At 37.0% G+C, this 20,054-nt stretch overlaps 3 protein-coding genes across 4 annotated transcripts; 1 reads left to right on the top strand and 2 right to left on the bottom strand.

Moving 5' to 3' along the window:
• Window positions 1-84: 84 nt before the first annotated feature.
• Window positions 85-3,138, bottom strand: LOC140971400 (phosphatidylglycerophosphate phosphatase PTPMT2-like). The gene is made up of 6 exons (XM_073433658.1): window positions 2,497-3,138; window positions 1,772-1,894; window positions 1,336-1,429; window positions 1,156-1,238; window positions 984-1,073; window positions 85-491 (listed from the first exon to the last, which is right to left on the bottom strand). Exons 1-6 carry the CDS (start codon window positions 2,719-2,721, stop codon window positions 231-233), a joined length of 876 nt encoding a protein of 291 aa, XP_073289759.1. The 5' UTR covers window positions 2,722-3,138; the 3' UTR covers window positions 85-230.
• Window positions 3,139-5,562: 2,424 nt separating this feature from the next.
• LOC140971398 (uncharacterized) lies at window positions 5,563-7,352 on the top strand. The gene has a single exon (XM_073433656.1). The coding sequence runs from the start codon at window positions 5,815-5,817 to the stop codon at window positions 7,024-7,026; it is 1,212 nt and encodes a 403-aa protein (XP_073289757.1). The 5' UTR covers window positions 5,563-5,814; the 3' UTR covers window positions 7,027-7,352.
• Window positions 7,353-15,381: 8,029 nt separating this feature from the next.
• Window positions 15,382-18,071, bottom strand: LOC140971397 (uncharacterized). 2 transcript variants are annotated; one of them, XM_073433655.1, is made up of 3 exons: window positions 17,315-18,071; window positions 16,193-16,557; window positions 15,382-16,012 (listed from the first exon to the last, which is right to left on the bottom strand). In XM_073433655.1, the coding sequence occupies exons 1-3, from the start codon at window positions 17,920-17,922 to the stop codon at window positions 15,717-15,719; spliced, it is 1,269 nt and encodes a 422-aa protein (XP_073289756.1). In that variant the 5' UTR covers window positions 17,923-18,071; the 3' UTR covers window positions 15,382-15,716. The 2 variants fall into 2 exon arrangements, with proteins under 2 accessions (XP_073289756.1, XP_073289755.1); XM_073433654.1 differs by having other exon boundaries at window positions 16,193-16,563; window positions 17,315-18,070.
• Window positions 18,072-20,054: the final 1,983 nt, after the last annotated feature.

Raw genomic sequence — 20,054 nt, 5'->3', positions numbered from 1 at the left:
GGATTAGACCCGACTTCACAAAATCAGTATACGAGCAAAGGATCCGAGATGAAATAGCTAGTTATATAAAAATTAAGTATTAAATCATATCCGACCTATGTTGTGTACACCGTCAGATGGGTCACCAAAAGTATCCTCTTTCTGTTTATTTATATTCTTATCATTTACCGCAAGAGATTATGGACATTTTTCTCGTTAGCTTGTATGCAAAGATATGCTCCCCTACAAGCTTAGCAAGCACGAGCCTCTGTTAGCTGCCTCGTTATCGGTCCGCAGCTACCTGAAACTTTTAACGATGAAAAGAGGCAAGACAACTTAGCCATCATAGGCATTGACATCGATATTCTGGGTATGGCCATCAGCTCCTTGCCAGAGATGTTGTTGCAAGGGCTATGATAACCTTCGAGATCGGCTTTTGTAATGAGCACAACGTCTCCTGAAGTACACATCGCCTTCGAGGCCATCCGCTGTTGCTCGTATTCTTGAACTGCCTGGAAAAGCAAGCAACTAGGAGATTTAAAGCATCCACATGACACGGAATCTTGTAATTTTATTCTATCAACTAGAAAAAATACAGTTTTTTGCAGGAGGTAGATCCAGCAAAGGGTGCAAGGGGCGTTCTGCGATCATCGCTCACAAATAAAAAGTTTTCAGATTTTATGTGATTTTCTACAACTGCGTGTTTTGCCTAACCTTCCCTAAAAATATACATCCCATTTTCCCACCACGACCCTCTTGAAACATTGTAGCAATCTTCCAAAGTCAAAATGCAGAGACAAAGAAATGCATTTATGACAATGTGCGATCAACTCTTCCAAAAACTTGGGTTAATAATTCTCGTATGGCAAGTACACTTGCCATGGTTCTAGCAAAACCCACCATGCACAATGTCAATTGCCAGGATTCCAACCTCGTGGCATCCGTTTCTACCTCCTCCCCTAAATTCTCAGAACTGGGCAATTTAGCCCTGGTTTTGTGTATACCTTCCACTGGGATGGAGCCAATAGCACCCTGGGTCTTCTAGACCGAACATATTCAAGCGCGGCAACAGGACTCATATGCTTATATTCCACCTGCAAATCATGTTAAGGTGTCACGAAGGTCCAACATTGCCATTGTTACTTATCATATTCTGTGGAGAAAAAAGAACAGCACCAGATAACAGAGGACAATGGTTGTGCTCCGTCCCCGTCCAGCTTTGCAGTGCACATATGTTGTTCGACCAGTAGAAGCATTTTCTATGAGCAGCGTGAAATGAAAGGCAAGTGTTGAGGATGGTATAATTACAAGACATAAAACGGATATAAGGAATATGGTGAAAAGAAAACCACTGACTGTGAATGAAATCTACAGCTCGATTAATGTCCACAAACGATGGAGCAAACATATAATCTCTGGTTGGGATTACAAGATGGTCTATTCCATGAGCCTGAAATAACAATGCAACAGGATGGTGAGTAAGAATAGAACACTGAGTAAGAAAGAGAATCCTTGGAAGTCAATTTGAACAAGGGACCGGAGAGAACATCTCATACAAAGGATGGAAGGCTTCTAATTGTAAAAACACACCAAAGTTTTCCATAACTGAAATATTTTAGAAGTAAAATTGACACATAAAACAGATACCCGTTTAGGGCAAAAGAAACTGTAAACTCATATAAATTAAACATAAATGTATGATAGCTTATAAGAAAAAGGCTTTAGAATAATCATAGCCTCACAGGCTTACACAATACCAACATCCAAAGTCAAGCAGAGATAAATAACTTACATGGTACAAAGATGTCGGTACCAAAGTTTCATAGGGCTTGTTCAGAGTAATTACACCACCAACTCCAAGATGCTTAAGCCGAGGTACATCCTTTGGAAATGGAACGGCTCCAAGCAGGAGAAACTTAATACTCGTCACAAATGCAAATATTTAGACATATATCTTCAGTTTAAATATCCAACACAAGATACAAAAATATTTGGTAACCGCCATGATAAGGATATCATTGAAAGCGAAAATATATAAACCTCAAACTCAACTGAGTAAACATCATCATCGAGCGGCCATAAAGAGACGGCCACTATCAGGCATTTCTCCAACCCAACATGGGAAAATGCTTGAGATTATTTCTTACAAAATTAAACTAATTTTTACACCATCGGCACAAAAAGTCGCAATACAAAGATTGGATATTTGCATCAGACTCGAATCAAAGCTTTTGTAATTGTACTTTCAATATGACAATCCGCTAGCTTCGATCACAGGTACGCAAATTTAATGTTACTCACATAAATACGAATAAAAAGACCCAAGAGCATAAAACATCACTATTTTTAAAGGAAATTCCAAAAAAAAATCCTCTTTCTTTCCCAGAGTCGACTAAAGCAACCTTGCAACTCAAACAAAACCAGGTTTGACAAAATTACTAACTCAACAATCAAATCGCAAAAAACACACTGGAGAATTTTAGAGACTGATCCCTAAATCATGAAGCTGTGTTGTACCTGATCAATTTGATCCCACCACCTGAACTCAGCTTGAATTTTATTCCGGAAGACGTTGTACAAAAGGGTCGGGTAGAAAAGGATCCGAGCCCCAGCCCCGACCAAAGCCCTTTTGGCATCGACCCGGACCGGGATCGGCCTTCTTTCGTTATCACTATTACTGTTATCACCGTAGCTTCTCTCCAACACACCATCCATAGAATCATCCAATTCCTCGATCTTCATCGCAATCAATAGCGACACGAATTATCACGAAAACCCACTGAATCGATTTAATCAGGTCAAATCTTCCCACGAATTGGGGAGAAAATCAAATGAAGCTAAAACCCAGCTGACAAAAACGATGAATCGGGAATCGAAATCAAAATCAGATCATCAGAAATCGAATCCTTATGTGGAGTGAATTCTAAGCAACTGCCCACAACAAGGAGATAATCGAGAACCGAAAGCAAAATCTGAATTAAAACTAGAATGGCATCAACAGCGGAATGATTCCGCGAATGGAATCTAGATGTCTGAGTGGTCCCTGATCGAAGATCGTAGAATTCAGAAGGGGGTGAGGAAAGGAGTGAACAAAAAGTCAAGTGAATGGCTTCAATGGGAGTGACGAGGATCCACTGATGGGCCATGCCGCCATTTTCCTGTTATATATAATATTATCCATTTTTTATCCTTTTCCTTTTTAAAACTAATAAAATTTTACTCAATTGTTTTAATTGGAAAAAATATATATATTTTTTAAAATTCTATTATAATGTATATAAATGAATAAAATGTTTTATTAAATTGACTTGATTACCCCGATTCTTTTAAATTCCAAATACTGGGCCTGGGCTTTTTCTAAGCTAATCTGGTTACCCCGATTCTTTTATGGGCTTTGCACACACACATTACTCATATATCATTGTCCCTTGTGCTTTATGTTAATGCTGAAAAGCATTAATGATTGCTCTTTTGGCCCTTTTATTCTCCAATTTTTACTTTATCTTATGTGAGTACCAACGAAGTGTCACTTATTTATTAGATATGATAAAACATGAAGAAAAAAAATTTCAAATTCAATAAGTAATTGACACCTCATTGCATAGATATTGTAGGCTAATTTAAGTTGCATTCCGAAGAAATCCATGAAATTGATTATTTTTTAGTGAAATTCGTTCTTAAATTATAAGATAATATTACTTTTTGTGAAATTTATTCATAAATTATAAGTATAGTGATCGTCATTTTAATTAAACAATTAATGAGAGGCGTTTTCCAGAAAATAATTTTATGTGTATAGCGCAATAAAAACCATAATATCTCCAAAAAAAAAAAAAAAAATAAATAAAGTCGTACAGCACATATACTTACTGGAAAAAAAAATGTTCATAAATTTTTTATGAATAAACATAAAATCGGACATTAAAAAAGAAGTAAATTCCGAAGTAACTATAAGTTTTAATAATGCTTCTTTATCGACCCTAAAATAAAATTTATGGTACTAGTTAATTTTTTTTTGCATATAGAGATAAAAGTGTAATATTGACCATTTCATTTTGGTCGTTTTGAGTGAGAGATAGCATGTTTGCACGAATTTTGGTCTGCCATTTAGTCGTTTTGCAATTATTAAATTCTTAAAAGTTTGCACCGATAATATAATTTCACGATGCATATTAAGAGGTCATAAGCTATTGTTATATGTGGATCTCCTTGATTTCTACGAGGAAGCAACTTCATCGTCTTGTTGAATGTAATAATTCCTCTTATTAAAGAATAATCAAGATTGAACTGTATCGTCATTATAAGTTATAATTTTTAATAAGTGTTTGATCTTATAATTATTGTTAAAGTTAATGTCATATGTTCGATTTTAGGAATTGTAAAGTGTGTAATTATTGGTACGTGGATTGTAAAGTGCAATAATTACCACTAAAGAGAAGAGTGATCAAGAAAACTAATGCAAGAGCTTGTTATATAGTATAAAATTTTGAAGTTAAATTGTTACAGTTAATTATAATTTTTGATAAAGTGATATACATTTGGTCTTACATATGTCATCTCCATTTTTTTTTCTCAATTTTACATCGACAATATGAACGAGTAGTTCCGTGTCCATTATGTTTTTAGGAGAAAAATAAATATGATTGATTTTATTGGATTATGGATTTTGAATGCATTGATAATAATTTTATAAATGTTATAGTATATATATCATTTTGATCCTCTTATAGAATCGCAACCATCTTAGCTAAAAGTGATGCCAAATATTTCCTAATATGTTTTAAAACCGAAGTTTTACCATTACCATATGAGATGAGACAAAGAACATGCCTCTCAAGGAAAGTTGAATTGGTTGATTGTTTCAAGTTTAGGGTCAAAGTCTCAAGTTATAATTCAATAAAAGTTTTTAATTTGATGAAGTGTGAACATACCGTTATAACTTTTTTGTGTATATTGAGTAAACCTTCTGCCAACAACAGTATTACCATGCAAACCATGTTAGTTTGGTTAACCTTATCATGTAAATTATTTGTAACATGATCATCGCCCAAAAATATGTTGATAGAGAGAATTGAACACATAATTATTTGTCAAGTTTTCGCATATTCCACCAATGGAGAATATCTAAATAGGGACACAAAAATCTTCTTTGTTTGAACCTATATGCAATCTTCTAATAATTTACCTAATTTGTGTAATTTGCAAGCCACTTCATATATCCATGATTTAGCTAGCTAGTGAGTGCATACCGGCCCGTAGAGTAGTGATTGTGGATGTCTAAAAAATTGGGTTATATCCACCATTTCGAATCATGAGATAAAATCATTAAATCCCTATTTATAGGATTTATTATTTATACAGTATAATAAATAATTTTTAAATAATCATTTGCTCTCGCAATCCAAATGAGTCAAAACTTATTTTTGCTTCCCCTCTTCTGCATATGAATATTTTTTTTTTTATCGAAAACCCCATAAAGTCACAATTTATTTCTGGGAGGATTTTTCTTATTATTCAATCTTATTTAAAATATGGTGTCAAACTAGCTTGATATTTATGGTAAAATGGATGGAGTGATGGACCATGGAATTACAAATTTAGCAATATAGTAAATGTGATGCAACTCCTCCTAGTTTCTGTAGGACTTTTGGTTCTTTTGCTTTTATCTCTGCGCCATCGAAGACTCGAAACATTCGAAGGCATGTAAACAGTAAAATTGAATTCCGAACCCATTAATCGCACCGGTCTTTGTCATGAATTCAGCAACCTAATCCGTATATCCTTCCAGCAAATCTCATCAAGTAGCTAAAACATTTATATTTCACCAGAGAGCACATGGAGACTAGCTGGCTTCTTGCGCTCATCCTCCCAATTATTGTTACAGAAGCTGCACTCGCACTTATTGTTGGCGAAGGGGTCGGCATTGCCGTGGGTGGCGGAGGCGTGTGGATTGGTGGAGGAGTCAACCCCCCGACGAACAACCCTTCAGCGTCGAGTCTCAGCAGAGCTTACACTGCGTTGCAGACATGGAAATCTGCGATTACAGATGATCCCAAGGGGATAATGGGTTCTTGGGTTGGCTCAAATGTGTGCTCTTACAAAGGGGTTTTCTGCTCGGAGACTCAAGATTTCATGGGGAATCCCGCGGGCAAAGTGGTGGCCGCCATTGATCTTAACCATGCTAATCTTCAAGGTGTTCTGGTTAAAGAACTGTCTTTTCTCACAGATTTGTCTCTTCTCCATCTCAACAGCAACAGGTTCACTGGAACTGTGCCATCATCTTTCAGGGAGTTCGAATCCTTGACAGAGTTAGACCTCAGTAACAACAAATTTTTGGGCCCTTTTCCCACCACGGCTCTCTACATTCCAAATCTCCTCTACTTGGACCTCAGATTCAACTCATTCTCAGGCCCCGTTCCAGATGATCTGTTCGACACCAAACTTGATGCAATTTTCCTTAACAACAACCAATTTGATGGTGAAATCCCGGAAAATTTAGGCAACTCTCCAGCTTCTGTGATTAACTTAGCAAACAACAGGTTCACAGGAACAATCCCTTTCAGTTTGAGCTACATGGGGATAAAGGAAATCTTGCTCCTCAACAACCAACTCACAGGCTGCATACCAGACGGGGTTGGCCTGTGGACTGATTTGCAAGTTTTAGACGTGAGTTTCAACATGTTGACGGGGCATCTGCCCGATTCTTTATCTTGTCTGAGTGAAATCGAGGTCCTCAACTTTGGAAACAACAAATTCTCCGGGACTTTACCGGATTTAGTATGTTCTTTAAGGGCACTTTTGAATCTAACCCTTTCAGCAAATTTCTTTTCCGGGTTCAGCCAAGATTGTGACAAATTGTCGTTCAGAAACGTGGGATTTGATTTCTCTTTGAACTGCATCCCTGGAAAGGAACTCCAGAGACCTGGGACAGATTGCTCAGCGGTTCCTGGAGGTGGATTGAGCTGTCTTAGGATCCCTTCTCCGAAGCCTCTCGTTTGTGGGACATTGGTGGAAGCACTGATTGACAGTGCAATTTCCAATCCATGATCCCAATCCATGATCTGTCCGAAATTAATGTCTTTTTTTAATTGAACAGGTTGGTGTTGGCTCTCTCATTAACTGAGGGTGTCATGACTCAGATTCCATCGACTTCTGGTGATGAATTAATTTGTACTGTGGAGTCCCCGAATTTGTATTGTGCCTTTTGTAAACAGTTTCTTGAAATACACACAAACTATGGCTGTTGCTATACATTTTGGTTTTGATGGTCGGAACAGTTTGGGTTAGGAGTTTTTGGCACTGTAAGGTTTAAATTTGTCATATTTTTTGAGATATTATTATTGGAAAGAAAATTAATTTGGACATTGGGTCTACTCAAGTAGATAATCTTTGCTGTTGTCTTGTGTTGTATTTTTCATAGGACATTTTTGATGTTTCTCACAACTTGTGATATGTCTCCAATCCAGTTTTTCTGTTTTATGTTCTTTTAGTTCGTATCCCATAGTATATGTTAAGAAACATAATTAGAAATTGACTATAAAGTAGTTGGAAAAGAAAAAAGAAGGATTAAGTAGAAAATAAAGACACTTTCACATGAACTAGAATGTCCGAAATGTAAACCATCTTCCATGAATTCAAACCTAAATCAATATTTCGTTTCAGTTCCAAAATGAATAAAAACTCGCGATCTGGTTCATTTGTCTGAAAAATAGATTGTTATAAACATAACATTCGTCAGAAAATTGCTTATGAAACAGAGTATTTTTGGAAAAAAATTATTTAGAGATAGTTAAAAAATACATTGTCTTAATACTTGCTGTAAAGTTTTGGAGGTACCTTGGAGTCCCATCGCTGAAAGAGATGGTAGAATGACAAAAAGGATGAAATGTGGTTGTGGAATGGGGGAAATGGGAATTCACGTCACCGTGGGTTAAATTTTATTCGATAAAGTATTTTATACCAGACTCACATTAATATGAAAATCCAAGAAATTTTGTTTATGGGATAAAATTCAATAATCAACAAGTCTAAATGTGTATAAAATTTAATTATACGGAACAACTTTGTCGTTGAATATTACGTTTGAATTTTCATTTCATGGTTTTATATTTTTCATAAAAAAATCTTTAATAAGGATATTAATCTCAAATTTAAATTCATATTCTGCCAAATACCAAAAATGATTGTACAAAACTTTCGACATTGAGACTCCGTGTCGTGCAGGTAAATCGCATGTGCGCCTTCAGCATAAATCAAAAAAGCAGAAAATAAAACAAAATTATGAGAAACAAATAAAATATATAATATTCTCGTTCTCTTTAAAATATTCTTTTGTATAAGATTTTAGGATTTATGTAATACCTCATAATTAAATAAGAAACATAGTAAAATATTTTATTTTCATTACTCATTAATTTATTTATAATAAAATACTAATAAATATTAAAATAGCTATAACATATTAACATATAATAAACGAATATATGCATAATCATCATCATCTTCATATGTTTACTTATCTAACAGCTCACCTCCTTCATTGCTCAACCGGTAATCAAAAAGTGTCCAACATAGATAGACTGAAGGATTTGGTTCTTGCTTATAAAAGAGATCATCCATCTAAAGAATTCCAAGAGTTTCATCGGTAATTTTCGAGTTTAAGGAGCTGATCTATGTTAGGGAGGATAAATTATGATGAACTAGTATTTTATTATGTAAAAAAAGGTAAGCTCTCACTTTTATCACAAAACCTGACAAAAATTCCATGAGAGTTCACAATAACTTATAATCACCCTGAAACCAAGTGGTAAAAGAGGTGTCAAAAAAGAAGCATCCATTTAATAATTAAAATTCAGAAACCATAGCTGTCCAGGAAGAAAATAATGCTGAAAAACTCACTTTTCAGTTATTGTTTTCACTCTCAATTTTTTTACCGATTCTAACGACATACCACCTTGTACTAAACATAAAATCCATTCATCTTGTGTCATATTTCTCGACATACGTTCTCGGAAATATCATCTAAACTAGTGTTTTCTGACAATCAAAATAAGACATAAATCACAGTAGGTTATTCCAAATCTAGTATTAATCAGCCAGGAATTTGAGAAATTTTATAAAAGCAAAGTTGTAGGAAATCATAAAATACATACGCTGGAAAAATATGGGTCGCGTCGCAGCCGGGCGCTAGCGACATACCGCCATGATCAGCGCGTGAATTGTAACGCATTAGTGAAATACAAATTTTTTAATTTCCAAAGCTTTTTCTATACTATTCTAAGCTACTGTCGAAATTTCGTAAAGTTTGGATGATTATGGGCGAAGGAGGTAGGGCAGACCCTACACCCATCAAGAGGGTTCATATACTTGCTGGAATATTTGTATCTGTTTGTAACATGGACCATAAGGGTACTCCATGTGATCAATACCTAAAAGGGAATAAATATTTGGACAACGATTCAAAGGTAAGACCACAATTGTCGGTAGTGAAGAACCAAGACTACTGGTCTAGATTTTGAACCCAGCAGGACACAGGTTTAGTAGCATCAATAATCACCAGTATCCGCATATAAGAACCCAAACACCGTCCATGTTCATCCGCCTCACACTGACTGCTACCCCACTATTATCGCGCGCCAAGAAGCATACCAATGTCAGAGATCATACCTTCTAGTGGCTTGTTGAAGACCCGGATCCAAACATGTATAGTATGGAAAGTACCAACGTCACCAATATGAAATCTCTCCAACTTAGTGGAGCTCGGTTGTAGGACCAAGGTTCCATAGCCAGAATTCGTTCCACATCCTCTGCGTTGGAAATGGGATTCCTGATAAGGCGCCACATTATTTTGACTCTCACATATAGATTTTTTTTTTTTTTTATCAATGTCTTTCAAACAAGGCACATAGGTGAGCTGCCTTCCTTCCCCAGCCAACTTAGTATTTATAGAAATAATTTCCCCTTCGTCAGCAGCAGTGATTGAGAGAGAGTTCCATTGTCCAAGAAGACAATCCATGGTCATAGACTCATAGTCATCGTGCCGGAGAAACCTGTACCCGAAGATATGTCGATCACGATGATAATATAGTACCCAAATATTGCGGAATAAAATAACCAACAAGAACACAAAGATTTACGTGGTTCACCCAATATAGACTACGTCCACTGAGCACTGCAACTTTTATAACTTGAAGAAATATTACAACAAGTGTATACACCAATACACTCAATATTTCTCACACTCTCATCCCGAGTATACCGAGAAAATAATTTCTCTAACTCACACAAAGAGAATTCCCGCACTCAAGAAAAAAATACACTCTTTTTTTCTATGCACTCTCTTTTTATCAAAACTGAAAAGTTTTTGATTTTTGGTGATACAATAACTGAAGTAATTGAGCTCTATTTATAACTAATTCCATCGTCCAGCTTTCAGAAAAAATCGATGAGGGATACCAATTTTCTTAATTTTTTATTCAGCGGGCCCCACTTCACCTAACATTTCTTCCACTTGAAGACTTGATTTCAATCATGTCTTCACAACATCATTGCAGCAGCTCATATATCTCCATTTATACTTGTAGTCCAACTGAAGTTGAACACAACTTCAGTTTGTCAATGGTTACCGTCTTCGTGAGCATATCGGCTGGATTTTTACTTCCAGGAATTTTCTCCAGCATCAAGACTCCATCTTCCAGCACTGATCTGATGAAATGGTACCTAACCTGTATATGCTTTGTCCTAGCATGATAAACAGGATTTTTTGCTAAATGAATAACACTCGGACTGTCACAGTATAATGTGCTATCTTCAAGCTTCTGACCCAATTCCTCCAGAAAGGATTTCAACCATATCATCTCCTTGCTAGCTTCTGTAACTGCAACATATTCAGCCTCAGTAGTCGAAAGCGCAACAATCTTTTGCAGCTTAGACACCCAGCTTACAACTGTACAACCTAATGTGAACACATATCCAGTAGTACTTTTCCTGCCATCCAGGTCACCACCCATATCGACATCGACAAAATCCTGTAAGCCAAATTTTGATCTCCTGAAGCATAAAGAACAACTAGCAGTACCTTTCATATACCTGAGAATCCACTTAACTGCTTCCCAGTGTTGTTTTCATGGATTACTCATAAACCTGCTCACAACTCCCACTGCATGTGCTATGTCTGATCTTGTGCACACCATTGCATACATGAGACTTCCGACCGCAGAAGCATAAGGAACCTTATTCATCCATATTAAATCTGCTAACCACCTTTTTCACGTACTCTTCTTGAGATAACTTCAAGAATCCATTCATCCGGTCTCTGAAGATCCTCATTCCAAGGATTTGCTTTGCAGCACTTAAATCCTTCATGGCAAATTTCTTTGATAAATCTTTCTTGAGTTTATCAATTTCTTCCAGACAAGCTCCAGCTATCAGCATATCATCTACATATAGCAGTAGTATGATATAAGAACCGTCAAACTTTTTCATATAACAGCAGTGATCAGCTTGACACCTTAGGAATCCATTTTCACTCATGAATCCATCAAACTTCTTGTACCACTGTCTTGGAGCTTGTTTGAGACCGTACAAGCTCTTCTGAAGTTTGCACACCATTCTCTCTTTTTCCCGTACTTCAAAGCCGTGTGGCTGCTTCATATAAATTTCTTCATCTAGGTCACTGTGAAGAAACGCAGTCTTTACATCCAACTGCTCCAAATGTAAGTCTTCCTTCGCCACTAGTCCAAGTACAGTCCTGATAGTGGTTAATTTAACCACCGGAGAGAAAATCTCGGTGTAATCATTTCCTTCCCGTTGTTGGAAGCCTTTTACAACAAGTCTTGCCTTGTACCGCTTGCTACTATCATGCTCTTCTTTCAACCGGTACACCCACTTATTATGTAATGCCTTTTTGCCTTGCGGAAGTTCTGTCAACTCCCACGTCTGATTGGATGACAGTGAATCCATCTCATCTTCCATGGACAACTCCCACTTGGTTGAATCATCATTTTGCATTGCCTCTTCATAGGTCTCCGGTTCACCTTTGTCTGTCAGCAAAATATAGTGAAGTGCAGAGGAGTATCTCTCAGGTGGTCTACTGGTTCTCAAAGATCTACTGAGTTCAATCACCGGAGTTTGTGGGTCATCATCTTTTGCAGTTTCTTCTTCATCTTCCTGGTTATTGGTTTTCGATTCATTCACAGGAATATTTGTCAATGATACTTCATCAGTCTTCTTGACTTCAGGACATTCATTTCCAGCTCCAATGTCTGACTTGTCCTTGTACAGAAGTTTCTCATTAAAGATTACATCCCTGCTCCGAATGATCTTCCGATTTTGGTCATCCCAGAAACGATAACCAAACTCATTATGTCCATAACCAATAAAGAAGCACTTCTTTGATTTCGGATCCAGTTTTGTTCTGCTTGATGAATCAATATGAACATAGGATAGACATCCAAACACTTTCAAGAAAGAAAGGTTTACTTCTTTGCCGCTCCAAACCTCTTCGGGTATTTTGTAATCCAGTGGTACCGAAGGTCCTCTGTTGATCAGATATGCTGCAGTGTTAACAGCATCAGCCCTGAATGATTTTGGCAATCCAGAATGCAATCTCATGCTCCTTGCGCGTTCATTTAAGGTCATGTTCATCCTTTCAGCTACGCCATTCTGTTGAGGTGTACCAGGAATGGTTTTCTCCATCTTGATCCCGTTCTGTGCACAATATTTCTTGAACTCATCATCTTCATCTTCTCTACCATTGTCAGACCGTAAGCACTTCACCTTCAAGTTGATCTCATTTTCCACCATGGCTTTCCACCTTTTAAAGGTCTCGTAAACATCAGATTTATTTTTCAGAAAATAAACCCAAACTTTTCTACTCGAATCGTCAATGACTGTGACATAGTATCTCGAGCCTCCAAGGGATGTCACAGGAGATGGTCCCCATACGTCAGTATGAACCAGCTCCAATTTTGCTGCTTTCGGTTCTCTACCGCCTTTTGAAAAGCTCACTTTCTTCTGCTTTCCAAAGATACAGCTTTCTCATAGTTGGTGTTCAACAGTCTTTAATTCTGGTAGCTTTCTTTTTGACACCAACATCTTCATTCCCTTCTCACTCATGTGTCCAAGTCTAAAATGCCATAGACTTGAATTGGCTCCAGCATCCACAGCTGCGAATATGTCTCTGCAACTGGAAGTCATATATAGTGTTCCAGCTTTCTTTCCTCGAGCAACAATCATGGCTCCTTTGTTCACTTTCCAGGAACCATCACCGAAGGTCACATTGTGGCCTTCATCATCGAGCTGTCCCACCGAGATCAGATTGCGTGTCAATTTTGGTACTTGCCTGACTTTGTTGATTTTCCAGACAGATCCATTCGACATCTTCATTCGTACATCACCCATACCAACAATTTCCAAGTGTTTTCCATCAGCTAGGAAAACTTTTCCGTAATCGCCAGCGATGTAATTATCAAATACATCGCGATCACCAGTGGTATGAAACGAAGCTCCCGAGTCTATAACCCAAGAATCAACAGGGCTTTCCATGGATAATAGCAGAGCATCATGTACTTCCTCAGTGACAGCATTGACATTATTCTTCGTAGATCTGCAATTCTTTTTCAGGTGACCAGTCTCACCACAGCTCCAGCACTTCATATTCTTTTCAAAGATGTTTTTGTCTTTTCCATTTCTTGACTTGGATCTCCCGCGCCATCGGTTGGAACTCCTTTCACCACTCCTGCCTCTTCCTCTGTTATCAAGATTTAGAGCAGATCTCGATGATGTTGCTTCACCCGAGTCTTTCCTGCGAACTTCTTCAGCAAGGATTTGATCTCTAACATCATTGAGTTGTAGTTTTCCTTTTCCAACAGAGTTGCTAACCGCTGCCCGCATCGGTTCCCAATTGTCTGGTAAGGACGCCAGAAGAATAAGTGCACGAATCTCATCATCAAATTTGATGTCCACCGATGTCAGCTGGGAGACAATCGTATTGAATTCATTTATGTGTTTTGCCACTGAAGCACCTTCTCTCATCTTCAAGTTGAATAACTTCTTCTTGAGATGTACTTTGTTGTTTGCTGATGGCTTCTCGTACATGTCTGATAGTATGGTCATCATCTCCGCCGTGGTTTTGGCCTCCGCCACGTTATGTGCCACGTTCTTTGTTAGTGTCAATCGTATGACACCTAAAACCTGTCGATCTAGAGCTCCCAATCATCATCCTCCATCTTTTCCGGTTTCTTTCCTGATAGAGGTTGATGCAGCTTCTTACTGTACAGATAATCTCTTATCTGTAACCGCCAGAAGGAAAAATCTGTACCGTCGAACTTGTTGATTCCCGGTCCCGATCCATCATTTCCGGCCATCACTTCTCTAGCCTTAACAAAAAATCTAAAAAATCTTATCTGATGTGGAAGATCAGACAAAGCTGCAACCACAAAGCATACTCANATCTAGAGCTCCCAATCATCATCCTCCATCTTTTCCGGTTTCTTTCCTGATAGAGGTTGATGCAGCTTCTTACTGTACAGATAATCTCTTATCTGTAACCGCCAGAAGGAAAAATCTGTACCGTCGAACTTGTTGATTCCCGGTCCCGATCCATCATTTCCGGCCATCACTTCTCTAGCCTTAACAAAAAATCTAAAAAATCTTATCTGATGTGGAAGATCAGACAAAGCTGCAACCACAAAGCATACTCAGAATTCTTAAGAATTTTCACAACAAGGCTTTGATACCAATTGTTGGGGAATTACACCCGAAGAGATGCCGATCACGATGATAATATAGTACCCAAATATTGCGGAATAAAATAACCAACAAGAACACAAAGATTTACGTGGTTCACCCAATGTAGGCTACGTCCACGGAGCACTGCAACTTTTATAACTGGAAGAAATATTACAACAAGTGTATACACCAATACACTCAATATTTCTCACACTCCCAACTCGAGTATACCGAGAAAATAATTTCTCTAACTCACACAAAGAGAATTCTCGCACTCAAGAAAAAAATACACTCTTTTTTCTATGCACTCTCTTTTTATGAAAGCTGAAAAGCTTTTGATTTTGGGATACAATAATTGAAGGAATTGAGCTCTATTTATAACTAATTCTCTCGTCCAGTTTTCAGAAAAAATCGTTGTGGAATATCAATTTTCTTAATTTTTTATTCAGTGGGCCCCACTTCACATAACAAAAACCCATCAAAGAGACAGAGAGACGATAAGATATCAGGATAGTAAAATACGCTACTTCCAAATCGGGAAAGTTTCACAATTTTTATCTGATATGAAAAAGTTGGCATTTATGAGGGTTGCCACTATATACAAGCAAATAAAATAAGATCTCCATTGTCCTCAAAATCGTAGAGCAGAAACATATTAATTGCTTGCAATCGAATAAATAAATAACATCTCAAAATATTTATACCTTTACAATGTCATCCTGTGATACATCAGCTCACTACAGAATCTATTCTGATTTAATGAAGAAATATACAGATATTATCAGGTTAAAAATTTCCAATCTCTAAAAAAGAATTATGAAAGTTACGGCACAAAATGTGGTCACACTTTAATCTACAAGATTGAAAATAAACGAAGAATTCTTGAAATAAAATTAAGGGCGGAAGATTAACTTTAACATTACATCTTCCAAGCTCAAACCAAGAGTTCTCCGTAACTCAATGGCTTTCACTGCAGATTTCACCAAAAAATATTTTGCAAGGTAAGTTCAAGAAAGTGACTCGTGTTCCTCGAGACTAAACTCCTTCCGCAGTTTACATGAAAAGAGCCGACAAGCATCCATGCTAAGGTCTATGGCTGCTGCAAGAGCCACAAACAAGGCCGCATCGGCCATACATGTGACGTGCTGCACGCCGACTTGAACCATTGGTTTACTGCATTTTCCCTCGCCTTCCACACTTGACCCCATCACGAATCCACGCGTTGGCAATAACAAGCTCAATCCCGATTCTTTTCTCGTGTTATCAATGCAAAATTCGCCACCATTTTTCACACACATAGTACCTGTTGGAAGTTTAATTTGAAATCAGTATAAATATCAAGGTTCAAAGAACTTAGTTAAACATTTGATGTTCCTAAGTTCATATAAAAAGTTAGCATTAACAATTATAGGTTCAAAATGACATGAAAATGTCCATGCAGCAGTCTTGACTCTTGTGCCGATCAAATTTGATAAAACAGTACCTTCAGCGATAGGGACTGCACTAGTTGAGCCATTGTCGCTTGCGAGCTGGAATTTATAACCCAAACCATCGACTGGTCCTCTCTCGCGCCAAGCCTCGAGACGACCCCATGGCTTCCAGCTGCTAATCGAGACTCCTTCCGGTCTGAGGATGAGCCAAGCACCAGGATTAGAACGAGAAACACGATCAGAGCCGGGGGACGACGGTACAAAGGGAGTGATCATAGAGGCTGCTGCAACAGCCGAGCCGGATAAATCGTAGATTATTATCATCCATCCTTTCCGCTCCCGGCCCTGCTTGTCCCTGTCTCCCGAAAACGTTCTCATCCATCCTCTGTTGTTCATGTTAAAATCCGAAGGAAGGGATCTGGCACTGAGGAAGGAAACTTTGTGAATTCATACAACATATAATTTTATATCATAGGGTTACAACATAATAAAATTAAGTTTGGTTGAGCAAAAAGTTAAGCTAAAAAAAACAAATCTTTGCACATGCAAAGAGAATCAATGGTGGTTGTCTGGTTGATATCACAACTACCTAAAGCGAAGGACCCTCTACTTGACAAAAAACAAAATAAATGCTCCTATTTAAGCAATATAGTTCTTTGCCTTGTGAATGGCAACATAAATTATTCAAGAAATTTCAAAATTTTAGGCACATGCACCTAAACAATGACAGAAAAATTATAAGGTTCGTCCAGTAAATTGTTCTGGTTTCACTTTTAATTTCGTTTTACTACAAAAACTTTGAGTCTTTTTTGTCTATACCAGGCATATAAGCAAGGATAGAAGTCAAGCCACCAACATCCAACACTACGTCAACATTGAGACAAAAACTACTAAAGCGAAAACCAAAGACAAAAACCAAATTTTATGTGTCGAAATTTATAATTTTCCAGAAAATGATAGACTAAAATGAAAGAAAAAGGAAAATATGAAAAAAATTAAAAAATGTATATATAATCCAATCAAAACCAGCGAATTCCAGGGAAGAATGATAGAGAAAGGGTGCATGGCGGGTCCTATGCTACGCAACAAACAAAGCGAACTCCGTCAGCAGCTGGTCCACGTTAGTACATGATACACAAAATTGGCTAAAAATGCGCTGGATTTTCATGACTCACCGTGACCTGTTATTCCGGTCGGCGCTGAACTTGCAGCTGAAAACCGGCTGCATTATATTTCCCTGGATCTGAAAAACAACCGGGCTGCACTCCGGCTCACCCCCGAACTGGAACACGAACCGGGGATCCGGTTCAGACCGGACAGTCACATGCAGCCTCGCCACCGGATCCCCTCCGCCGCCGCCTCCGATCTTCATCCACCCATTCTGATAAACACAGTTCCTCGTCTCCGCAGTGCCAAGGTTCACACACACCTTAACGGACCCTAGCAGCTTCCCACCGGAGACCCCACAGGTGCGCCCCATTCGCCCGGTGAAAACCGAGATTTTGACGTAAACGGGTTTGCATGAGAGGAGGCGGAGTGCTTCGGTGTCGAGGTGGAAGCCGACAGAAGAGGATGAGATGAATTCAGTTGCATTGGCGGCAGTGGGCCGGGAACCGCCGCAGAGCGGGAGGAGGGCTGTCTGCGAAGGGAAGTTCTTGATTTTAAGCTTCGCGTAGCATGGAGTGGCCGAAGGGTGAACTTCCGATCCGGCGGGTCTGGTGGCGGAAGGAAGATTAAGAGCTAGAGATTCTACGATCAAACGAACAAACGGGCATGGATCCATTTTTATGTGCTGCAGCAAATTTTAGTTGGTGAATACAAATAAGGAAAGAGGGAAGAGAAGTTAAGAAGAGTGAGCTTTCGGAAAATTCTAGGAGTGAATGTGTAATGAATGGATGTGGGCGTAGAGCTTTGTGAGCTGTTCTTGTTTTTGTCTGCAAACTGTATTTCTTTTATTTTTCGGGTGGTTTGGGCTTTGGGAGGAAGACTTCGTCAATCTCTCGCAACGATATAATAAATGTCAATTTATCGTCAATTAAAATTGAATCTTAAAAAAAAAATTTACTCTTTTATGATATTATTATTAAATGATTTATTTTTTATGATATTATTATTAAATGATTTATCAAATAAAGATTTTCGGTTAAAATAGGTATTTCAATATATTAATAATGTATATTTGTATTATGCTGAGATATGTAAATGCATAGTGTGTGCAAGACATACTAGTAGTCTATATATATATTATGCCAGTAGTTAAAAAAAGTTCATTCAAGTATATATATTTATAACAATTTTTGTTGTGTAGTTTTATAATTATGTTCGGAAAATTGTAATTTTTGTTTGATCTTATTTCTAATTTGAATATCTATACTGCCAAATTTCAGTTTTAGTCATATATTTTTCAAATTTTATCAATTTTAATCATTTATTGTAGTGCTTACATGACACTACATAAATCATCGTCATGTTATCGCTATATCAGCAACGTATCGACGCATACAATGACAAATATATATAACCAATATTGCAATTTCTTGTTTTTTTTCCTTTTCTTTTATAAAAAAATATAATAAATCTCAAATTTTCTTCAAATCTTTTTAACAAGTTTGTTGTACCTATTGAACTAATTAATTACGAGATTCACTTAATAAACAAAGAAAAGTGGATATAATTTAAATTTTTTTATTTATAAAGTAGATGTCACTTTCCAAATTACATTATGATAGAATGCATGATTAAGTATAGCATGTGTCAAATGATGAACCTGTCCTTTTGCATTTCAAATATTTGGAGTCAATGATGCCAATCGAAAATTATAATCGGGATAATAATAATAATAATAATAATAATAATAATAATAATAATAATAATAATAACAATAATAATAATAATAATTTAGAATTCACATATCAGATGTCATGACATGTGACAATATAAGTTATATCCTCATGAAAATCCGAAAAGAATATAGAGTTACTAGGGTGGAGTATATTTTTATGATAATGAATAAACATGATATTAATTAAAAATAAATTCTAAATTATTCATGCAATCCAGTACCTTAATTATCATGAATAGTAGTCAATAACTGTTCGTACATGTGTCTCGTCAATAGGGGGAACAATGTTGAGATTAGATTAGATTTTGATTGTGGATTCTTATTCTCCATGAAATAATTATTCACATGTGATTGGGAAAAAAACCATCATTTTGTCTGTTAATTAGTTGTCACTTGTCAATATGAAACAATTTTCTCTCCTAATTCACCTATCTTCTTCTTTTTTTCATTTTTTTCTTCAACATTTTCGACAATTTTGATTGGCATTATCGTCTTCACCGGTTGTTAAAAATTAAAAGCAACCATATTTTCGGAAAGCTCTTGATGTATGCTATGTTTTGCTATCATATTAAAGTGTTTCTCAAAACTTTATGATGAAAACACCACTATTTTGATCAGTGATATCTCCGTCCACGTTGACCAAAATTTCAAATTGAGTCTGGATTTGGAAATCCTAATATGATAGCTATATTTTCATATTAATTTTGTGAAGTTTTGGCACAACAAAAAAATTGACCGTCACTAGTTTTGTTCAGTTTCTGACCGGTTACCGCAACTTCCGTCGTCGGTCTTCTGTGTTTTAGACTTTGCTTCTACTTTGGAGTAATTTAGGTTCTATTTTCAGCTTTAATTGGATCTATTTTTCCAGAATCGCTTCAGACATCATGTAACACATGCCAGGCTCTGAATTCACTACATGGATAACTACTCTAGCATTAGATAACGAATAATTTATTTAATTAATCCAGGGAAAAAAAAAAACTTAGTTCTCTTTTAATTTTTTCCCAACTATCGAAGGTGCCAAATCTTAATTAATTTATGAGCAAAAGTTTTTTTTTTTTTTTTTTTTTTTT

This window comes from Primulina huaijiensis, chromosome 2, assembly GCF_012295235.1.
Source record: "Primulina huaijiensis isolate GDHJ02 chromosome 2, ASM1229523v2, whole genome shotgun sequence".
Taxonomy (NCBI): domain Eukaryota; kingdom Viridiplantae; phylum Streptophyta; class Magnoliopsida; order Lamiales; family Gesneriaceae; genus Primulina; species Primulina huaijiensis.
Note: the sequence above shows the minus strand (reverse complement) of the source record. Positions and strands in the feature narration are given on the sequence as shown.

What these genes read in the sequence shown, in the direction of transcription:
- LOC140971400 (XM_073433658.1), bottom strand. Translation starts at nt 2,721, where the DNA reads ATGAAGATCGAGGAATTGGATGATTCTATGGATGGTGTGTTGGAGAGA. An exon ending in GGTGGGATCAAATTGATCAG is followed by an intron (nt 1,895 to 2,496) that starts GTACAACACAGC and finishes ACGAGTATTAAG; the next exon opens with TTTCTCCTGCTTGGAGCCGT. An exon ending in AGCTGTAGATTTCATTCACA is followed by an intron (nt 1,239 to 1,335) that starts GTCAGTGGTTTT and finishes CGCTGCTCATAG; the next exon opens with AAAATGCTTCTACTGGTCGA.
- LOC140971397 (XM_073433654.1), bottom strand. Translation starts at nt 17,922, where the DNA reads ATGGATCCATGCCCGTTTGTTCGTTTGATCGTAGAATCTCTAGCTCTT. An exon ending in GACCGGAATAACAGGTCACG is followed by an intron (nt 16,564 to 17,314) that starts GTGAGTCATGAA and finishes TTCCTTCCTCAG; the next exon opens with TGCCAGATCCCTTCCTTCGG. An exon ending in TGCAGTCCCTATCGCTGAAG is followed by an intron (nt 16,013 to 16,192) that starts GTACTGTTTTAT and finishes AACTTCCAACAG; the next exon opens with GTACTATGTGTGTGAAAAAT.
- LOC140971398 (XM_073433656.1), top strand. Translation starts at nt 5,815, where the DNA reads ATGGAGACTAGCTGGCTTCTTGCGCTCATCCTCCCAATTATTGTTACA.